General features: G+C 38.5%; 1 protein-coding gene across 5 annotated transcripts in view; it reads right to left on the bottom strand.

Annotated features, from left to right (window-relative positions):
• The window catches only part of LOC131226777 (phytochromobilin:ferredoxin oxidoreductase, chloroplastic), a 42,277-nt gene extending 26,532 nt beyond the window's left edge, over positions 1–15,745 (bottom strand). For 3 of the 5 annotated variants that reach the window (XM_058222500.1, XM_058222502.1, XM_058222503.1), the window contains exons 1-2: positions 15,395–15,605; positions 1,287–1,406 (exon numbers count right to left, since the gene is read on the bottom strand). In XM_058222500.1, coding sequence (XP_058078483.1) covers positions 1,287–1,406; positions 15,395–15,523 — 249 coding nt within the window. In that variant the 5' untranslated portion in view covers positions 15,524–15,605. Of the gene's footprint in view, positions 1–1,286; positions 1,407–15,394 lie in introns of all 5 variants that reach the window. The other 2 variants (XM_058222501.1, XM_058222504.1) reach the window with 2 other exon arrangements.
• Positions 15,746–23,186: the final 7,441 nt, after the last annotated feature.

Below are 23,186 nucleotides of genomic sequence, written 5' to 3'. Positions count from 1 at the left end.
GGTTTTAACGGTAGTTATTCCTGTCCCACTACTTTATGTGATGTGTTGACTTGAGCTTTGGATGTGCATCTTTTTTCAGATCATGCTTTAGAATGATATAGAAAAGTTGATAGACGGGGTGGATCTAACACATAAATCATGGTGGGCTCAGAGAAGTGCCCCATATTAAAAGTTGGGATGTGTATAATGCAAGGGAGAAAATCTTTGTAGCTAAGGACAATTTTGGATTTTTTAAAAAAATAATCACGTAACGCATTCTTGATTCCCCATTAAGCTAGACTCCTATCATGGAAAAATTTCGACATAAAATGGTGGAGCACTTTCCTTCTTCCGCGTTAACAAACACCACTAAACATGGAACATTTTCCAAATTCTGCATTAAGTACAAAAATTCAGCATTAACAAACAGGCCCTAAGTATGCATAATAGGTTATACATTCAAATTTGAGATTGTAACTTATATATGAATTATCAATATAAAATTAAAAATCCTTCACGATCATATTATATTGCACATGCCTGATATTACATAAATCAAAGTTCAAATCTCTATTTTTCACCATCCCCCTACATTCTAATTTAAACTTAAACTACAACTTAATAATTAATTAATAAATAAATAAATAAAAGAGTGTAAACCAAAATTTCGGGTTGGTAAAAATAGCAATTCAGATCGTAAATGACCCTTAATCCGGATCACGTTATTTGGAACGGGAAACATAAGGGGTTTAAGTAACCTCGATCTAGCCATCCAGATCCAGGCATGATTCCTATGCCTTCGTATCTGATTTCCTTAAACTTGCGACATCATTTTCCTGGTGGCCTTCCAGACTTTTATCATTGTTCACATGCAAATTGAGGTACGCTAATTTACCAAGAGCCAAGTATATGCAATTTACAGCTGACTGGGTTAAAGTCAACAAAAATGTATGATGACAATATAATGTGGAGCCAATAGAAAATAATCTCAACTCAATACCTCTAGAAAATAGCATTATGATCTTAGAAACTCGAAGAGAGTAACTACTACAAGAAAGCAAATATTTAAATAAACATAAATAGGGAAACTCCTAGAATCAAGATAGGCATTTAAATCAAGCATTTAAAAGATCACAAGTGATGAAAATCTTGAATGCAACTGAGCAAATTGAATAGTTTGTTCCTTTTTTTCTTTTTTTGAAAAGCTATAAGAAGGCACACTAGAACATTGAATATACTGAAGAAATTAAAGGTCAAGATGCACACAAAAGAAAATGGTAGAGAACCAAATTACTAGTGATTGTAACCTGCATTGATTGACCCCCTTCGATGGTCAAACTGCGGAGCATTCTAATCTTCGGAGCTTGAAATGACAATGTCTGAAGCATGGTTTTTTGGTCTACAGCCTTCATGCATTTGTATTTCTCCTAATAAAACAACACAGCAAACCCATTGGAAGTCTCATACCATATGATGAACCTCAAGCTTCAGTGCATCAGTGAAATATATATATATATATATATATATATATATATATATAAATTCATGGTGTGGCTACTGAGTTCCTTTAAAAAAAGGAGCTACGGCTTCTTCTTTTTCTATGATATGTAAGTGAATTTTATGAATAAATGAAAGAGAATCCAACTCCAATGGTGAGGCAAAGAGTCATTGCCAACAATTAACCCTTTTGCTACTCTAGCTCTAGTTAAAGAATCAACAACCTACTTTGCCTCTCCAAACAAGAAAACATATATGAAAAGAAGAGGAAATGCTCCAAATCCCCTCGACTTGGATTATCAAGGAATTGTTGGGAAAGTTCTTCGATAAAACCATACACTCCATGCATGTAGGATCGGATGCAATCAATTCCAAGCAAGACATGCACATAAACATAAATTTTCAGATTTAACACAAAGGGAAAGATGAAAGAATGCCTCCTGTGGCGAAGGAGAGGAGGAGAGGCCACAACCCCAATGGGAGCGACAACCTCCAAAGTTCTCACACCCCTAGTACCCTAGTCATCCACACCCTCTTAGAAAACCTAGGTGAGGAGAGTAAAGAGAGAGAAGAGAGAATGTCCACTATGTTTGGATGTAACACCCTCGGGCATATATATAGCATTCTCATGAGTCTCCTATTTAGCACATGTGTGTGGGCCATCAACAGCCACTTGCACATAGGAGGTGTCCGCACATGAACTCTATCCCTTAGCACTTCATCCATAAACACATCATCATCACCCAACCATCATGTGGGCTCAGGCCCCAAACACAGACCCCACTTGATGATCTTGAAGATCCACCATTGGATAAGTGACAGGCCACTACCAAAAGGAAATAGACTCAAACCCATAAAAGCACATGTTTTCTTTTATGAAAATCATTTTAATGAAGATCTTTTGGACCCGAAAGACTGCATGAGCTCATGACTAACTGGGCATATCAATCCAAGTGATCTTCCCTAGTGACCAGCATTTTAAATAGTGGTAGTGTGTTGCAAAGTGCTCGGCCCTCTATAGCGTGTAGCATATGCTACACGATACTTCTATTTTTTAATTTAAAAATAGGAAAATATGATAAATAGTATTTTTAAAAAAAGGAAAAATATATAAAATGCCTAAAAGATTTATTTTTTTTTCAAGTATAAGCATGTTCAAACAAATTATTAATTATCATTTATCAAAAGTCAGTCCACATATATAAACCAAATCAAATAATTATTGCATCAACAACTTTCTAAGAAAACCACTTTAATTAATAATGTCTAATTGAAACCACAAGTATGAAAAGAAATAAAAATCCCATAGGTTAAAAGTATTAAATACAATACAATTGTTACATTCCTCAACATTAAATACAAAGAAAACGTTAAAAAATAATAAAAATAAAATTAATACACATGCACGCACGCATGCACGCACGCACGCGTGCACACACACACACATTGTAGCAATGTTACATGCTACCCCTATAGCATACGCCACGGAGGATTTAGGCTATTTAATACGCTACAAAGTGCTACGCTATGTAACGCACGCTACGAGCACTATTTGAAACACTACTAGTGGCCAACAATCTTTTTAAGAGACAATCATAGACTCCTTATTGGGCTCACACAAGACTACATGTTTCTCTTCTAGTGACCCAATTAAATGTGAATGTCATCCCAGCTTGCAAGAATGACAACACACGTCAGAGCCACGTCAGAAAATTACAAATTCTCTACATCTAGCCCCAAGGTCAAAGGACCTGTAGACAAGGCACATGGGAATGTATGAGCATTCCTTCATTGTGAATGATCCCCTATTCGATGTGCCAACTACTCATGTTGTGCCTGCTCATGCACTGAGGTATCCAACCCAAATTGCCTGAGACAAAGCCAACATTTGCTAATGCAGTTATCCAGTACCATGATATCCTCACATGTTTACTGCCCAAATACATGATTGGTTGTGATCAGAATTCTCATGGACAAGGAACCTTAAGCCCGATGTCTCTTGTATCATTGTCTTAACCACATGCACAGGCCCGAATAGTGATACAATATCCATAAAGGATTACATGGATCTAGCCATACAATGCATTTAAGTATAACCTCCCCAGATGCATTTAAACATATTTGTTCCTAAGTACCCATGTTGTGTTGATCATTTGCAAAGTAGTGTGAAACCTGGCTTAAATGGGTAATTGATTGGCTTTGAAGTGCACAAAAGCCAACCAGAACTGCTGCAAAATTGAGATTCCAATGACCAATGAGAGGGGAAGCCCACTTGGGCTTTAGTTAGGTCCTTTCTCGTGAAATCCATCATGACCTTCCAATCCTTACTAACATTGGAAACAGCCACCCCCCACTAAACTCATCTCCAAAGCTCATTGAATAATGAAGTTAGTGGTGGAATCTTCCATGCATTCCATGGCTTCATTTCTAGAATTATCCAGTGTTGTAATGTGTGATCGCACATTCGCATATGTGCACATATGTGCACTGATCACATATGCGATCACTGCACATATGCGAACGCATATGCCACATGTACCATGATATGCAATTGCATATGCAATGTATGCGATCGCATACAGCATATGCGATCACATAGTTGCCCCGTTTTCTGACCGTTGGAATTATTTTTTTTTTAATCTTGATTTTTTTTCTCTATAAAAAGGGATTCTAAGCACTCCTATATGCACTCAAAGCTCAAACTCTCTCTCTATCTCTATTTTACTCTCTAACACTCACTCTTATACAATTCCAAGCCTCAAGCTCCACTCCTCCATCCATATTTCTTTCAAGAATCAAGATTGAGATTGAAGTTTCAATCAAGGGACAAATACATACATCCACAAGGATTCAAGAATCAAGATCCAAGAGACATTACAAGAAAACCAAGCTCTCCATCCATCGAATTGAACTCTCTTTCTAGTTTCTAATTTTTCCAAGTTATAAATATTCACACAACACACCGACCACTCTCTCTTTCTACTTTCTAATCTATTATCTATCTCTCTTTCTATCTCATTCTCTCCTAAAGTTTCATAATATCCAAGTTCTAAGTTTTCTAACAACTTCTAACATTTTTTTTTAGTTTGTTTGTTACTTTGTTACAAGTTACAAGTTACAAGTTACAAGTTAGTGTTGTGTTAGTGACTTAGTGTTACAACTTACAACTTACAACAACACAACTTTACAAGTCTACGATCTACATAATTCTAGAATCAAGATCAAGACTCGAGTCAAAGGTCAAGGACTCAAGGCAAAAGTGAAGAGAAGATAACTTAGACAAGAAGTGAAGATTAAAGAATTTGGAACTTCTTTTTAAATTTGTAATTGTAATTTTGTTTGTGTGTAAATCTCTCTCTCTCCCCTCTCTTTTCTACAAGTCTACAAGTGCAACTCAACTCTCTCTCTCTCTCTCCTTTTCTTTTCCCTCTTCTTCTCCCTTTCTACAAGTGTAACTCAACTCTCTCTCTCTCTCTCTCTCTCTCTCTCTCTCTCTCTCTCTCTCTCTCTCTCTCTCTCTCTCTTTTCCCTCCCCCTTTATAGTTTCTACTAGACTACTACTAGTCTACTACTAGTGTAAGTGTGTAAGTGTGTGTGTGTGTAACTCTCAATCTCTCTCCCTCTCTCTCTTCCTCTCCCTCTCTCTCCCTCTCCCAAGTCCCATCTCTTTAAAGTCTTTAGTCACTTTGCTCTTAGTCTCTTACTTTACTTTAGTTTTTACTTTTTAGTTTACTTTCTAATTACTTTTTAGTACTAGGCTACTAGCAATCAATACACACACCACCAATATAATGTCTTCTTCCCAATCTTCCTCTTTGAAACCCAAGTCGAATGACACGAGTTGGAAGTATGGGCACTACCATAGTGTTACGGAAAAAACTCACATATTATGCGAGTTATGTGGGTATGTGAGTTCCAGTGGCATTGCAAGACACAAGCAACACCTTGCGCATTTACCGGGGTCAAATGCAAAGAATGCGACAAAATTACTCCAGAAATCTTAAGGGAGATCATGGAGTATATGAAAAAACAGTCAAGAAAGAGATGCGATAGTGCTCTACGTCAAGAGGAATATTTGGAACAAGATGTATATGAAGATATAAACGTAATTAATGAAAATGAAGCTAGTCCCACTCCCCCTATTTCGACAGGCCGGTCTAGACCACAAGTATAACCAACGGTCTCGAAAAGAGCCCGAGGGCATGGCCCCATGGATAGATGATGTAGACCACACCCCGAGGATGTGATCGACTAAAGGGGTAGAGGCAAAGGGCCAGCTCAAACAATTTTAGAGAACCAGTATAAACAAAAAGATAGAAAAATCACTATTCAATATATTGTCAAGTGGTTTTACCAAACCAGCATTGCTTTCAACGTCATTAAATCGAGAAGCTTGAAAGTAATGGTTAAGGCTATAGGTCAATTTGGACCTGGGCTTAGACCTCCTTCATATCATGAAATGAGGGAGACATGCCTGAAAACTGAAGTTGAATATACACAATCCTTCATAACTGAATATAAGGAATCACGGAAAACATATGGGTGTTCACTAATGGCCGATGGATGGACCGATAGATCCGGTCGGTCTCATTAACTTTTTGGTAAATTGTCCAGCCAGGACAATGTTCTTGAAGTCTGTGGATGCATCGGGCCATCCACACACATGAGAATACTTGTTTAGATTACTAGATAGTGTAGTTGAGGGAATAGGTGAGGAATATGTTATACAAGTAATTACAAACAACGCAGTCTCTTATGTAATGGTCAGACGTTTTCTTATGGAGAAGAGGCGTTATTTATTTTGGACCCCTTGTGCGGCCCATTGTGTTGATCTTATGTTAGAAGCAGGGTATCCCAAATCAATTACGTATCGGCCGTAACGGCCGATACGTAATGGTAACGGCGGTTACCGTTACACGATACGGGGCTGAAACAGAGAGGTGCAGAAACGGAACCGAAACGGCCATTACGAGGGGGCCGTAACGACCGTTACGAGCACGTAACAACTGTTATGGGCAATAACCCTAAAAGAAAAAACAAAAAAAATAATAATAATAACCTTATTCTCGCTTCCTCTTCTTCTTCTTCTTCTTCTTCTTCTCCGTGGCGCTGCTACAACTCATTGCAGCACTGCTGGAGTTCCTCGCGACGCGCTACAGCTTCTCGTGGCACGCTGCAGCTTCTCCTCCTACTTCTTCTTCTTCTTTCCCCTCTGGTGCAACTCCCTCTCCACCATCTCTCTTTTTCCCTCTCGTTTTCTCCTTCTCTCTCTTTTTCCCTTTCTTTCCCTCTCATTTTTTTCCCCTCTCATTTCTCTCTCCCTCTCTCGCAGTCTCAAAAAAAATGAATGGGGGGCGTGGCACCTTATTTTATCGGGTAGTCTGCGGCACATGCCACTTAGTGCACTTGCACTATTTTAGTGCATGCAGCCCACCTTAATTTATGTGTTGTATTATATATCCATGCCACCCATTAGTTTTTCCTGATCATTTCATGGCATGGTCCCTAAAAGGAAGCAGATCCAAATCTCAAGTGGACCGCACAGTAGAATTTAATGTCCATCGTGCACTTACATTGTTTTTGTTCATGTGGCCCACCTTGATTTATGTGTTATATTATATATCCATGCCACCCATCAGTTTTTCTTGATTTTTTCAAGGCATGGTCCCTAAAATGAAGCAGATCTAGATCTCAAGTGGACCGCACAGTAAGATTGAATGCCCACTGTTAAAAACTTATTATGGCCCACTGTAATGTTTATTTACCATCGAAACTGTTGATAAGGTTGCATGGACCTAGATCAAGGAAAACATAAGTTGCAACTTAAAAAATAATATTAACAAATAATAATAATAATAATAATAATATAAGTTTTAATTGTGGGAATTCAATCCCTATTGTGTGGTCCACCAAAGATTTGGATTTGCCTCATTTTTTGGACCATGCCCTAAAATGAGTTGGCAAAAAGGATGGACAGCATGGATATACAACAAATGCATCAAGGTGGGTCCTACTAATAATAATAATAATAATATAAGTTTTAATTGTGGGAATTCAATCCCTATTGTGTGGTCCACCAAAGATTTGGATTTGCCTCATATTTTGGACCATGCCCTAAAATGAGTTGGCAAAAAGGATGGACAGCATGGATATACAACAAATGCATAAAGGTGGGTCCTATATTCAGGGCATCATTCACTCGTGGTCCACCTAAGATTTAAATCTGCCTTATTTTTTGGATCATGATTTAACATGAGTTGGCAAAATAGATTGACGGCACAGATATACAAATACATCAAGGTGGACCCCAATTTCAAGGCCTCACCCACTAGTGGTCCACCTTAGATCTGGATCTACCTCATTTTTGGACCATGCCTTAAAATGATTTGATAAAACAGATGGATGCCATTGATATACAATACATACATCATGGTGGGCCCTATGTACATGGCCGTAAAAATTGTCCATGAGGCATACATTAACTCAAAATTAATAAATTAAATTATGGCATTATTGTTGCCAAGTCACAATTCCAAAATTAAATTGTTGAAATGATTTTCACCGTTAATTTGCAAACACTTGTTTTTTTGAAATATGATCATTTGATATTTTTCATTCTTCAGTGTTCAATAAATATCCACCAATCCATTAGTGAGATAAGTGCCAATAGATTGCATGAATTTAACGTTGATTTGGGGTATTGAATGGTCCACCAAATCAGCTCTAAATCAACAACACTATTTACTTGAATATAATTTCAATTTTTTTCTTAAGATTTATTGTGAAGTATATTAACTTGTTAGATATATGAATTACATAATTGGATATAAAAGTCCCTAGATTGTATATTGAAATAAAACGTACACAAGTCACAAGGTATGTAATATACCAATACCTACAAATATGAGATATTTTGATATTAGATTCATTCTAATTAATTTATATTGATATTATATAGTTAAATAATTAAATATAAAAGATCTATAGCCAATACTATGTTGTCAGGTTCATAAATTCATCAGGCAAATCGATACAACTTCTGACTAAAGAGTGGACCGTTACACCACCATAAACATGTTCCAATTTATAATGAATACATATTTGGAATGCTTAGAATATTCCGGATTTAATCCATATTTTTTCATAATTTTTTGGCAAAAAAAAAAATTTTGCACCGTTACGGGCCGTTACGCCTTCGTATCGCCGTTACACCCCCATATCCGTATCGGTATCAAAGGGCACCGTTACGCCAACTGATACCGATACGGGATACCTTGGTTAGAAGATATAGGTAGGTTATTTATAAGTGTGATTGAAAGGGCTAGAAGAATCACGGTCTTTATGTACAAACACGCCCTTCTTCTCAGTCGAATGAGAAAACACATTGGGAGTAACTTGCTACTTCCAGCAGTCACTCATTTTGCTACAGCCTTTTTAACACTACAAAGATTACATGCAAAAAAATCAGAACTTAGAAGCTTTGTAGTGTTGGCCGATTTTACAGGTGGGCCTTGGTCAAAGAAGGCTGAAGGGAAACAAGTTTAACAAACAATCCTTTCTCAAAGTTTTTGGACACAAGTGGTAAAGGCACTAAAAGCATCCGAGCCCTTAGTCACTGTGTTACGATTGGTGGACGGGGATGAGAAGCCTGCAACGGGCTACATATATGATCCAATGAAAAGGGCGAAAAATAAAATCATGGACCATTTCAACTATAGAGACCGTGATTACAAGCCAATTTTAAATATTATAGATAGAAAATGGGGCAGCCAAATGTCATCTCCATTGTATTCGGCTGCTTACATCCTCAACCCAACCTGTTTATTTGCTTCTGTTGATCCAGCAGAAGCACTAACTATACATATGGTTAGATTTATTGATGTCTTGGAAATAATGATTCCAAATAGAGGAGAACAGGACAAGATCTCAACTTTGCTACACTTCTATACAAAAAGTGATGGGATATTCTTAAGGGATATCATAATAAGGCATCGGACAATAAAATTACCCCATAAGTACTACCATGAATGTTAGTCTTAGTGTCTTACAAATAGTTTTTCTACAAAGTGTCTCTAACTTACTTAAATTGTTTTTCTCAACTGACTAGTGGGCTACCTATGGAGTGGACCCAAACAGAAAGGATCTAGCTCTAAAGAAGCTGGCTATGAGAATTCTTGGACTCATGCATTCTGCCAGTGGCTGTGAGCGCAATTGGATCACGTTCGAGGCGGTAAGTTTAGACTGTTTAGTAATTGTAAAATTCAATTTTTTAGTATAAAGCCTAAGCTAAATTAATTACCTAAATAGTTAATGTTAAATGCTCTTTCTTTCTTGTAGATTCATACCAAGAAAATGAATCGCCTTAAGCAAAAAAAGCTCAACGACTTGGTTTTCGTTCAATACAATAAAAAATTGCGAGAACGATTCCAAACTAGGAAAGAAAAGCTCGGTTTCTTTGACCCTATCTGCTTAGATGAGTTGGAAACAGATAACGAGTGGCTCGTAGAGACAAAGGATCCGATATTTGCTGGAGAGGACCTGACATGGGCACAAGTTGAAGATGCCGCATACGGATCGACACCTGGTGAAGGTAGTACCACTCGAAGCCGAAGGATGGGGGGAGCCGGGGGGTGAGTAGTAGCCATCATCCCATTGAAGAGATTGAAGAGATGGAAGAAAGAAATGGTGATAATGATAATCAAGCTGAAGATCATCCACCATTGGATGTTGATGAAGTAAGTGTATGTGAAAGAAGGAGATGACTCGAATGATGATGATGATGGTGGTGGTGGTGGTAGACCTGGTGGTGATATGCCACAATGGCAACTAGATCAATGTATACAGTATATGATCAGATGAATAATAAATAAATAACTTCTTCATTTTGTTTACTAAGTGTGTTGATGTTGATTGTTGATGTATATGTAGTGTTGAATGTTGAATGTTGATATTTCATATTTGTTAAATGTTAAGTTAACTATATAGTATAATGTAGAATTGTTGATGAATGATGACTTAATATTTAATTCATTATGTAATTGGTTTTATTTTACTTAAATTAAATGTATTTCAAGGGCCAATGACATATAATAATTTATTCATTTTTTTTCTTAATTTATCCCCTTTTTTTTATTTTTTTTTTTTAATTTTTTTTAAAGGGTTTTAAAAAAATGTGCGATCGCATATTCGCACAGGCACAGACATATGCAATCACACACGATCGCATATGCTATCCAACAACATTGGAATTATCGACCGCTATTTCTAAATGCCCAATGCAACAAAAGCACCACCATTTGCCAAAAAATTTGGCCTCGAACCTGAAAAGCACCAATTTCCCAACCCCTAAAAGCCTCATCAACCTTCCAATTGAGTACCTAATGAATAACAAAAAGGTGAAATAAGTGGCTCCACATTTCTCTAGCCTTGTCATAACAGAAAAAGATGATCATCCACGCTTTCCAAAACATTATATATATGGGAAAGACTAATTCTTTCAGCCGAGGTTATCAAGAGAATCTTTTGCATGCTATAGTCCGCCATGAAAAGGCTTCCACTAGTGGAGGAATGAAGTTTTACTCACAGTTCTAAATATTAGTATCAGCAGGCATATTGGCCTGGCCAAAAAACAATACAATATAGGCATTGCAATCGATATCAGCCCTGTATCGGCCCATATGGGTTGTGAAAATACGATGGAAGAAGAGGAAGGAGATTATGATGGAAGGAGAGAGAGAGAGAGAGAGAGAGAGAGAGAGAGAGAGAGAGGAGAACATGAGAGAGGGGAGAATCCATTTCACCTCCCTTACTCCTAGCGTTTTGTTAATAGCAAATTAGGTTACAATATAAGATAAAGAGGAATCCAAACATAATCACAATAAGACTCCTAGCCTAATTATGTTTAACACGAGATAAAAACAAAAAAGACCCAAAAAGGACAGGTGCACAATGAGAGTACACAAAAGTTATAGTGCACTGCAGGATATAGTGTACCACAGGAATACAAGAAACTGTGTACATTAACACTCCCCCTCAATTTGGTGCATGGATATCATCCATGCCAAGTTTGATGCTAATAGTCTTGAGAAGCACTGATGATGTGGCTTTAGTGAAGAAATTTGTTAATTGGTCTTGTGAATGAATAAAGGGAGTTGGAAGAAGATTAGCATGTAATTTCTCCAGAATGAAGCGGCTACTTCAATGTGCTTTGTATGTTCATGGAAAACTGAGTTGGACGTGATGTGTATAGATTCTTGATTATCGTAATGTAGTGGAATTAGAGAAAATGTCATAAAGCACATATACTAAAGAATGGCTTTCACCCATAGGGATTCATAAACTACACGAGTCATTGCACGATATTCCGCTTCAGTAAAGAAACAGATGACAATGGATTGCTTTTTTACTTTTCCAACTAACCAGATTTCCTCCTACAAATGTACAATATCATATAGTAGAGCGTTGATTAAAGGAAGAACCAGCCCAATAAGCATCATAAAACCCGTTGATATTCAAAGGACCATGACCTTTTTTTAGAGAAGACATTGTCTGGGAGTAGCTTTTAAATATTGAAGACTTTGATAGACTGCTTCAAAATGATGACGGTAGGTCATTGCATAAACTGACATACAGAGTAAAACTGAGATAAATTAGGTGACCCACCAATCTGCGATGCATACCTAGATAATCAATTTCGTCTAATTGTCTCTCTTATAACTTATGATTTATTTCGATAGGTAGATCCACTAGCGAATATGCACTCTATTCTAATCACGAGGTGGTGCTATTTGAATTCTCAGAAGAAGTTGAGTGCAAAGCATGCTAAGTAGAGTGCTTATATTTAGGAGTTCACGTCCAACCTAAAACATCGAGCCAGTATTTTTTTTATAAAAAAAAGGTAGTGGAGCCCTCAACCTAAAATCACATCTATTATCTGCCCTATCAGTCTCCACTGTTGGGTTTGAGGAACTTAAAAGAGGCTCTGCAGCAGATGATGACTTTAGGAAAGTATTTTCAACACTCACTGCCAGTTCAAGCATCGAGTATCCACGATTTAGGCTACACAATGGGTACTTATTCTATGATATAAAGTTGTGTCTTCCTAAAAACTCCTTGCAGGAGCTTGTTATAGGAGAACTTCATTCAGGTAGCCGCGGTGGTCACTTTAGCATCGACAAAACAACAACCTTGGTTTAGGACCATTTCTTTTGGCTGGGTTTGAAGAAAGATGTGGGAATCCTTGTTCATCAATGTCGAGTGTGCCAACAAGGCAAAGGTAGCAAGAAAAATACTGGTCTTTATACTCCACTACATGTGCCAAATGCTCAAGGGAAGACATCAGCATAGATTTCATCCTAGGATTGCCTAAAATTCAACGTGACTATGATTCTTTTTACGTTGTGGCTGACAGGTTCTCGAAGATGGCCCATTTCATTCCTTATGAGAAGACATCAAATGCCTTAGACATGGCCAATGTTTTCTTTAAAGAGATGGTTCATCTACATGGTGTTCCCAAAACAATTGTATTAGATCGTGATGTTAAGTTTATGAGCTACTTCTGGTGCACCTTGTGGTCTAAAATGGGAACTAAATTAAATTTCTCAAGTGTTTATCCGCTGCAAAAAGACGGGCATAGTTAAGTCATCAACTGCAATCTTGGAAATCTACTTCAATGTCTGGTTGATGATCATATCAGCTCGTGGAATATCGTTTTACCACAAGCTAAGTTTGCCTATAATAGTTTTGTGAACCGCACTACGGGACTCTCCTTTCGAAATTGAGAAGGATATGCGACTTCAGCAACCCATCAATTTAGCCCCACTTCTTATTGCAACTCTATTGAGTCAGCACGCCAAAGCTTTTGCACAGCATATTCAGGAAATACATGAGGAAATCAGGCAAAGGATCACCCTTATTAATGAAAATTACAAGGGGCATGCAGATGTTCGATGACGTATTCCACAATTTCAAGAAGGAGATAGAGTCATGGAATGGCATAATCCTGAGAGGTTTCCAGCGGGCTCTTATACCAAGCGCCACTCCAAAAAGGCAGGTCCCTATCATATTTTGAAGAAGCTAGGTGATAATGCATATCTAATCAAGCTTCCACCCAAAATGTAGATCAACCCCATTTTTAATGGAAGACCTTGCAGTTTATCTTGAAAATCATGAAGACGAGAGAGCACGGAAGAATAGGCTATTCAAATACTCAAGGTGCCACGCCAACTCGAAGAAATCATAAAGATGTGTTCGATGATCAAATAGTTTCCACACAACCGGGAGGGTATCAGAAGTTTCTCATCAAGTGGAAGGGCCAACAGAGATCCAATAGCACATGGATCTCAGTAGATGATTTCAAGGGCCTCAACCTAGAGCTCTATGAAGAGTACATTGTCATTAACTCGACAGAGCCGAGTTTTTCCAAGACGGGGGGAATTGATGCAATCACCCCACATCCCACACGTGCATGCTCCACACGTGTGTGTAAGAAAGGGCCCACTTTCTTTTTTTAGCCTATCTCTAATTTCCTTTTCTTTCATATCTCTATATTTGGATAATCATAGATTTTTCTTACTTAAGTGCCTTCTTATTTTAGAGATCCTATGTCAGGAAATAAGCATTGTTTTCTAATTTCGGAGATCTTGTAATGCGGGGCATTTTCACACCGGGCTCGAGTGGGGTGGCCTGTAGGATGCAGGGGCACACTCGGGGTGGGTGGCTCGCAGAACCCATGGATTTGGGGCCCACGTGAGGTGGGTGGCTCGTGTGAGGCGGAACCTATGGATCCCATGGATTTGGGGCTCACGAGGAGGGTTCGGCCGAGGACCTAACCCATGGATTTGGGGCCTGGGCTATGAGATAAAGGGATTAATTCGCCATGTTCTATCAGTTCAAGCTTTTAGGGCAAGTGGTTAATTGTCCTGCATCAAATTGGTATTGGAGCGGGAGATCTCGTGTTGAAGGGGGGAAGTCATCTCTAGTTTAAGACTAGAGTGTTGAATCTAAAGCGATGGAAAAGGGAAATATCTGTTTTTCCAACACCTTTCTTTGTATTTTTGAAATACTCATAACATAGAGGACTGTTAAGATTTGCTCACAGTCATTGCATTCTTTTCTCTTTTGTGGTTGCAACTTCAATCCGGCACATGGAATCTTATTGCAATTAGTTTCTTCTTTGATTTATTATAATAGAAGCATTGAAAATAAATGCACAATATTTTAACACTTGGTCTTCCAAAAATCACGAGAAAATGATGTGGGGTGTTATGGGCCTCTGGGCCTTCTGATTTGGTTATTGGGTTTATGTTATGTAAGGCCTTGTGTGGGCTTAGTCTATTTATTTTATGTTTGAATAAGTCTGCGTAGTATTGTTAGCAGTCCGAGTCTTGGGCAATATTGTTAGTAGTCAGAGTCTGTTGGGATGAGTAGGAGACGTGCTGAGGTAGTGGGTTGTTAGTTGCTTAAAGTTAGCAAGTATTACGGGTGTTGTTTGGTCGTCAGAGTCTATTTATATTCTCATTTTTAATGCAAAGCATCAGAGTATTTTTCCAGAACTTATGTGTTGGAGGATTTAGCCCCCTCGAAGTGGCTGATTATCTATTTCACTTTATCACACACCTTACATGGGGCAAGAAGAATGAGGAAACACATGCATTCGAGTGCCTCTATCCACGGAATCCACATTTCTAACACACAAGTCTTTGAGAAAGCAACCAATAAAACCACAGAAATTTTCGTGAAAAGGCATGAAATTCGGGAAATAGACGCATTTCATCTGCATTTCAGCTATCATTATGAATGTAAAAAAAGAATACATATCGAGAGAGAGAGAGACAGAGAGAGAGAGAGAGAGAGAGAGAGGCATTTGCAAGCGAGTGGGAGAAAGAGGGGGGAGACGGGGAAGGAGGACGCAGCTCACCTGCAAAGGCAGAGGAATCAAATCAATGCGACTTTGCGTTTGTTCCAAAGTGAAGCGAACGAATTTCTGGTAGGAGAAGGCCGAGATTTCCATGGCAGGCTTCACTGGTTGCCTTGACACTGGCATCATCTTCTCACCCCATCTACTAAAACTTCTGCACCAAAAGGCGCTTTCATGTGGACAGTTACTGGCCACTTTCGAAGTTCGGACCGAATTGTCTCCACCACCTGTTTTACACAAAAGCTCTGTGGGGCCCACCATGTTGTTTATGTGAAATCTGCTCCGTCCATCCGGTGAGAACGGTTATTTGAACTGCAGAAGTAGATGATAACCTTGACTAAAAACTCATACGAGCCACACCAATGGGAACAATGTAAATTTGCTCCCGAAACCGTTAAGTACACACGGTGTGGCCGGCCAGAGTATTGTAACAGCTGATTAACGGGTGAGATGAAAGATAGAGACCCTGGTAGCCCCGTGCACAAACCCATGGTTGGCATTCCATCCCCTGTTTTCCCGTGTAGCCATTTGAGTCGTAGATGTTGCTGATTTTAGTGTTGAGCCTAACGTAGAGATAGAACGTGGTAAGAGGGGAGCGAATCAGGTGATTTATAAATTTATCCACACCGTTCCTTCATTTTTTTTATTATTATTATTTTAAAATACTAGACCAAAAATAAGATATATTCAAAGTTCAAGTGGTCCACACCACACGAAGCAGCGCTGCTAAGGATGCCCACCATTGAAACCTTATTAGGATCCACCGTATCGTTAATTTTCCATCCGATCCGTTGATATGGTCACATGCAACTCTATGAAGTGAAAGAACAAATATCATCTTGATCCAAAACTTCCGTAGTCCTTAAGAATTTTTCAATGGTAGGAATTTATTCCCCACTGTGTGGTCCATTTGAGGATTTAATATGACTTATTTTTATCCAATATTTTAGAATAACATAGAAAAATGGATGGAAGGTGTGGATAAAATCCATACATCACAGTGGCTCCTCAGTGGCCCTTGGAGCCTCCACCTGTCCCGAGCTCCGAACAGGCGGGGTACGTAATCCGCGTCCATTTTAGTTGAGAGCGTATTGGGTGCTCAATCATGAATGTGTGGCCCTTACCGTGGCGTTACTGTGGGGCTCACATTGATGTATGTATTATGTACTCACGCCACACATCCATTTTTTTCAAATCATTTGAGGGTATTATGCAAAAAATTAAGCAAATCCAATTATCAAGTGGATTGTACCATAGGAAACAGCGTTGATTGACCATTAATGGGCCACAAAAGTTTTGGACCAATATGATATTTATTTTTTCCTTTTATATGTGATCGTGTGACCTTATCAACAGATTAAATGGTAAATAAACACGGGGAAACATTCAGGTGTTCCTGAGAAGTTTTTAATGGTAGGATAGTCAATTACAATTGTTTTTTAGGATATAGTCCACCTGATAATTGGCTCTACTTCATTTTTTGGAATTATTTTCTAAAATAGTACGTAAAAAACGGATGGATGGCGTGGATACATAATACATATGTTAAGGTAGGCCCCACGGTAACCCTACGGTAAGGGCCGCCCGGTCGTAGGTGAGGCTGGGGCTCACCTTATCCGCTCTCTTGTTAGTTGGCTCGAAATGGCAAGCCTCGTGATTCAGTGACCGGTCAGCCCATTTGAAGTAGCCGAATAGGTGTCAGAGACCCATGCGTAGCTCCACTCATGTCATAGATCTGGGCCGTTCATCAAGCAGGATATACTCTAAAGATGACATGACCAAAATTAATATTAGTCTTTCTAATCAGAAAGGTCAAAGTGGTATGAAAAAATTGGGCAGTTAGAAAAGAAATTCCAACATTAAAACTCCAAACGTGTGGCTCACTTGATGAACGTGCTAGCTTGATTTATTACATAGTATGTTTGCAACGCCCCACCGGATGAACGGACCAGATCCTTAAAGTGTGACTTAAAGAATATCTGACACGTACTCGACCCCCTCACACGAGCAGAGACTGACTAAATTTGTTGAATTAAGAACCTATCCTAATCCGTCACTCTTTCATTAAAAAATAATAGATTCTTCCACTTTTAAAGAAAAAAATAGATTCTTGAAACTTATTATACTTTTTGCAGAAAACCTGATGCGAAATTCGTAGCTATCTTCCTTTGTTTTGGGAGTGGACCAGGTGAGACCCCGGATCTACCCATGTAGTTCACCCCCTTATTGTGGGGCTCAAAGTGACGTTTTGAAAGCTCATTTTACGATATGATCCCAAAATTGAAGCAAATCCAAATCTTATGTGGACCATACCAGGAAAACAGTAGTGATTGAATCCCCACCATTAAAAACTTCATGGGGCCAAATGGAATGTTTATTTGCCATCCAACCTGCTGATAAGGTCATAAAGATCTGGATGAAGAGAAATCACAAATATCAGCTTGATCCAAAACTTCTGTTGCCCACTAAAAGTTTTTAATGGTAGATTACCACCGTTTCCTGTATTATTGTCCACCTGATATTGGGATCTGCTTATTTTTTGGATCATATCCTAAAATGAGCTTTCGGCAAGGATAGACAGCGTAGATTTAGTCAAATACATGACAGTCAGGGGTCCCACCCATCTCAGTGGACCCGGGCTCTCACTTAATGCGCTCCCCTTGTTTTTGCCAATGCTGCGGCTCAGTATATCAGCACGTGTGGCTCGTTGGAGCTGCTTGCCAAAATAGTGAACAATCTCCACCCGTTGGCACTCTGTCTGTTTTCGGGCAGGCGCAGTGCGTGCGTGCGTGCATGCTAGAATTGATGCAGCGGTTCGAACATCAATGTATGGACAGGTGGCCTACTCAACCATTCATAAAATTTTATAATAATAGGGTGATAATCGAAGGGTGAAAAACTTACGAAAATGTGTTATACTTTGTCTTTCACAAAAACAGAACTTTTTAGAATAAAATTATAATCAAACATAAATAAAAATTCACAATTGGTAGTTTATCATGGCAACTACTAGGATTAATTTTTTGAAGACATAGATTATAACTAAGAACTACAGCTAAGAATTATTGCTACTAAATTATCGCTCCTAAAATAATTTGATATAAAAGATAAACTTATTTTGATTTGTTTGTGTGTTGTTTTTCGATTGGGGTTGGGTTTTTTTCTTCTAACCTTTTGACTATTTATAAATATTTGTTATAGCTTTCTTTTAGATATTTCTTCCTTTATTGTCAACGGTTATGGCAGTTGAAGAGTTCTCGTCTGGATCATTCTTTTGTTCCATTTTTCTTTTATGATTGTTCCTTTTTTGTCGACAGTACTTTCTAATACTCTCGATTGCATTTTTTGCTTTTGACCACACTTCAAACTTCTTAAGCATTTCGGCCGCATTATTTCATCGGCCATTTGATGACGTGTAACACCGAACCGGTGTCGTGTAGCATCAAATCAATGCCAACAATATTTTTCGCAGAAAAAATAAAAATGCTTTAAATATCTTAGAAAATCTTTTAATACATTTCCTATATTCCGTGTAATGCCACATGTCATCCTCCCATTGACTCTTCTTGGAATGGTAAAAAAAAAAATGGTACAATATTGCCCCCCATGTTGGTTGCCTTTTGGAAAAAATGTGATGACGATGTTATTTGGTTACCGATACTATTAACGCAATCGGTCGACCATCCACATGTCATCTCCCCACTAAATCTACTTGATCGAGGCAAAAATTGAAAGACAATGTTGCCTCCTTTCCACAATTGTCCTTACGACTAGATCTGGGTACAGACAACTTGACTCGGCAAACTCAACTCGTTCAACTCGTTTAGACTCGACTCAATCTAAACCGAGTGGGTGAGTCAGTTTAAACCAAGTAGACTTCATCCAAATTGAACTCAAATCAAGTTCGGGTCACCCAGTAACTTGACCCGACTTTACCCAAAATCCAACTCAGTTCTGATTCGACTCGATTTGAAAGTCAACTCGTGTGTATGTGTGTGTATAAACTCATATATGACGTTTCAAATATGAGATGTCATATAACTGAGGGAGAGGTTGCAATTCTGGCAAGTGCACTTAGGTTTTAAGTTGTGATTTCAACCTATGGATACCTGTTGCACTCGACCCAACTTGGTATTTATGACCGGGTTGGACTCGGTCCGAATTAGTCTAGGCCAGACTCGAACTCAGATCGGGTCAGGCATGCTGGACTTGGTACCGAGTTGGGTTGAGTTCAGGTCAGGTCAAGTCGGGTCAACCCTAACTTGTTCCGACTCAACTCAATGTTGAGCTCGACTTATGACGCGTGGCATACAATCATCTTATACGAAGAGTCATAATTATTCTTTAATTAATGTGCACGTATTGCGACCGATATAAAAAATCTACAAAATGACAGTGTGGCTTTTCCTTACCTTTTCCTCATTTTCTTCTCTCATTCAAATTCCTTCTCTTGTTCGATCTTCTCACTATTATCAAGACTGCTTCTTCCTCTACTGTTGCTTTAACTTTCCATCAAGACGCTTTTATGAAGGAACTAAATTTTCTATCTTCAGTAGTCATTGAATATCTTCTTTTCAATGCCACTCTTAAATCTAACTAGGCATTTTTTACACTAAATCCAGATTTCCACCCTGAAATCACTCATGACCAACTTCTTCCAATAAAACCATATTTTCTAGGGCTCCCTAGAGATGTTCTACTTATTCAATCCAATCAATTTATAGATCCTTCTAATGCCTCAAAACTTCAAGATCATTGTTGAAATTGATGAAATACTGGACAAAATGGTATACTTGTATAGAAGCATAGCATGACGATACGTGGAAATAAGCCAAAATCCATGAATGCATTAGCCTTTATCTGCTCAAATACCCAACCACCTAACCAATACTTCTCTTCTGGCAACAACATCAACTTTCTGGAGTCATTCGACCAACACATTTCATTTTGAATGTGGTTCTATGGGACCGATAATCAGAGACATTTGTGCCTTCACCCATCTTTTACCTTTCGGCGAACTTGTTTATCATAATTTCACCGTGAACAACAAGCATCCCTTTACTCTTACAAACAAAACTAGCAAGGCCTACTCTACTTTCATGGACCTTCAACGCAAATCCGAGGATGAAGTTGATGACTAAGAGCACACAACTTTCCTTTTGATGTGGATTTGCCGACATTTGCTTTGTGTAAGCGTTCTTCAAATTACAAAGGAATACATTCATCTGGCCGAGCCACTTGCTCAAGGATGTCAACTTGCTCTCGCCTCATTCATGCTCGACTACTTGTACCACAACATGTTTGAAGCCACTACCAAGGGTTTTCATCACACTTACGTACTCATTTAGCTTGTGCAAATGTGGTTTTATGAGTATTTTGGAGCAACTTTTATCAATTTTATTCTTACTTATTTGAATTTTACTTCATATGACTATCATAATATTTTTTACTCTAAATTCATTTATTCTTTCGCCGACTACATGAGCTTCTTTATTTCTTTCAACTTAGATATCCATTTAGTGATAAAGAAATCAGTCTGGCCTTACTCTCAAAAGAATATGATTTGGCCGATGCCAAAATTCAAAAAGCTATCTGATGTGTCGAGACCTTCCATATCATGGCACAGTATAATCAAGTGTTAATGCCAAGGCCGGATTCGAGCAATACTACCCAAATTTTCTTGCTCGCCAAATCGGTTTGGCCTAAGACATTCCTTACTCCATTTAATCATCTTACATGTAACCAGCCTCCACATCATCGGTCGATTATTGATTTAGTCCGTACCTTCCATACTCTCCACATTAATTAGGATATTGTAACCTCTTCTTTCACAATGCTTTCTTTTACCAATTGTCCCCAACAATTACATTCTTTTTCCCCATTAGTGGAAAAACTATTATGGGACTCTAGTCAGTGGGTCTTATGAACTTATCATTGATTGACTTTATCATCCTTCATGAAAAATGGAGAAACCTATAGTCGAAAAGAAGAAAACAACAACTGAAGGGAATAAGAAATCGACAACATCTCAGTCGACCATGTCTCTAGTCCAGATGAAGACGTAATCAAAGAAGACAACATCGACTGCATGAACTGTCTTTTCCCTAGCACTAATAATGGTGGTCGAGCTTACTTCCTTTACGTTAATCAGGAAGGTCAAACTTGTTGCTCCTGAACTGAAGTGTCAGAAGACCATAGTTGCATATCCAATTGAAGTTGTGTCAACAACTTTATCAATTCCAACATTTACAACACCTCCAACTATTTGAAAGATCTTAGAGCTTATACCTCTGTCAACCCCTCTTCCTGTTGCTACCATTGCACCAATAAAGCTTCCTGTGTCTACAATTAACAGGCGAGCTGCCTCGAAAACTCCAGGTATTTGTTCTTCAGTTGAGGCTATCACAACCTTTGAAAAACATTATAAAACCAAGTTTTGGCCAGGCATTTCTCCTTTAAAATATTCTTAGGAGATGGATGAAGCATATAAGAGGCACAAGGATGCTCACTTTAACAAGGCATTTAATAAATGACAGATAGAAAAGAAAATATTGAATGATCTCAACCTTCCTTTTGATCACTTTCTCGGTCCATATCGCCCAATTCTCCTCCTTTTCTGCGCTCCAACCAAGCTCTATCTTTGGTCATCAATTCTACTAAAATTTTACCAGCGGTCAATAGATTTTCTACCACCGTTGTTCGGTCTGATTTAGGTGGATGTCATTTATACTTCTTTCTTTTAAGTATTTTTGCTCTCATTATTCTTTCTAACCCTTCCCTTTTCTTTTCTTAGTAATTAGGGAGCTTTTAGCCGTTGAGAAACAACTTGTCACTACCTTGACTCCTCAAGTTGAGCCATTGGCTACTTTGGTTGATGAGGCTCAATCTCTTGCAGAAAAACTTATCATCTCTAACTCTGAAGAGACTACAAGTGATATTCGTCGGTCAAGAAGTCAAATAGAGGGTCTAACTCAGGAAGAGGTAATAATATATCAACCCGTGGAGTCCTTTGGTCTCCTTTTACACTTAATGACTTCGTCGCTCGCACATGATCGGGGTCAAGGAGTTGTAGAGTCCATTAAACCATTACTGCAAGATCTAGTTAGCACAACTTCTTCTTCTGTAATTCTGGTGATATCTACGTTGTCTGCTTCACTCTGGGACCGATCGAGCATGTAGATCCTAAATCGCTCATTGAGCAAGGGGTAGTTACTTTGGACAAAATAGAAGTATTGGAAGAAGAAAGCTCTCGATCAGTTGAAGCTTCTCCCAACCAAACTATTCCCGTAGACATTTCTTTGGTTGACACTTCTTCTCTCTTACTAGTGCTAATTGATACTTGTAGTGTCCTCCAGTCATCGCTTGAGGAAACTCTTCCGATAAAAGATATACTATTTTCCTTTAAGCAAGCCTTCACAAACAATACCATGATAGCCGAATCCCCAATGCCTCCATCATAGCTTCATTAGCTTCAGGAGGATTTGCAAGTTCTTATTCACTTAGGGACTCTTGACGTCATCTCTTTGGGATTGATCGAGAGACTCGATTTACTCATTCGTTGCCACCAAACTCTCTCTTGGTCTGACGAATCCTTATCTGTCAAGATGCCTATACTCTATGAATTTCTAAATCAAGTTCATCAATACCAAGATACAGTGACAACGGTCAACAAACTCCAAGCCGAGCATATTGTTGTGTCCTTAAAAATGACTGAGATCACATCTACTAGAGAACAATTTTCCATCACATATAGCAAATTGAATGAGTCAGACTCAACTTTAATTGGTTTGAA

This window comes from Magnolia sinica, chromosome 15 (assembly GCF_029962835.1).
Source record: "Magnolia sinica isolate HGM2019 chromosome 15, MsV1, whole genome shotgun sequence".
NCBI classification, from domain to species: Eukaryota; Viridiplantae; Streptophyta; class Magnoliopsida; order Magnoliales; family Magnoliaceae; genus Magnolia; species Magnolia sinica.
This window is presented reverse-complemented; position numbering and strand designations above follow the sequence as displayed.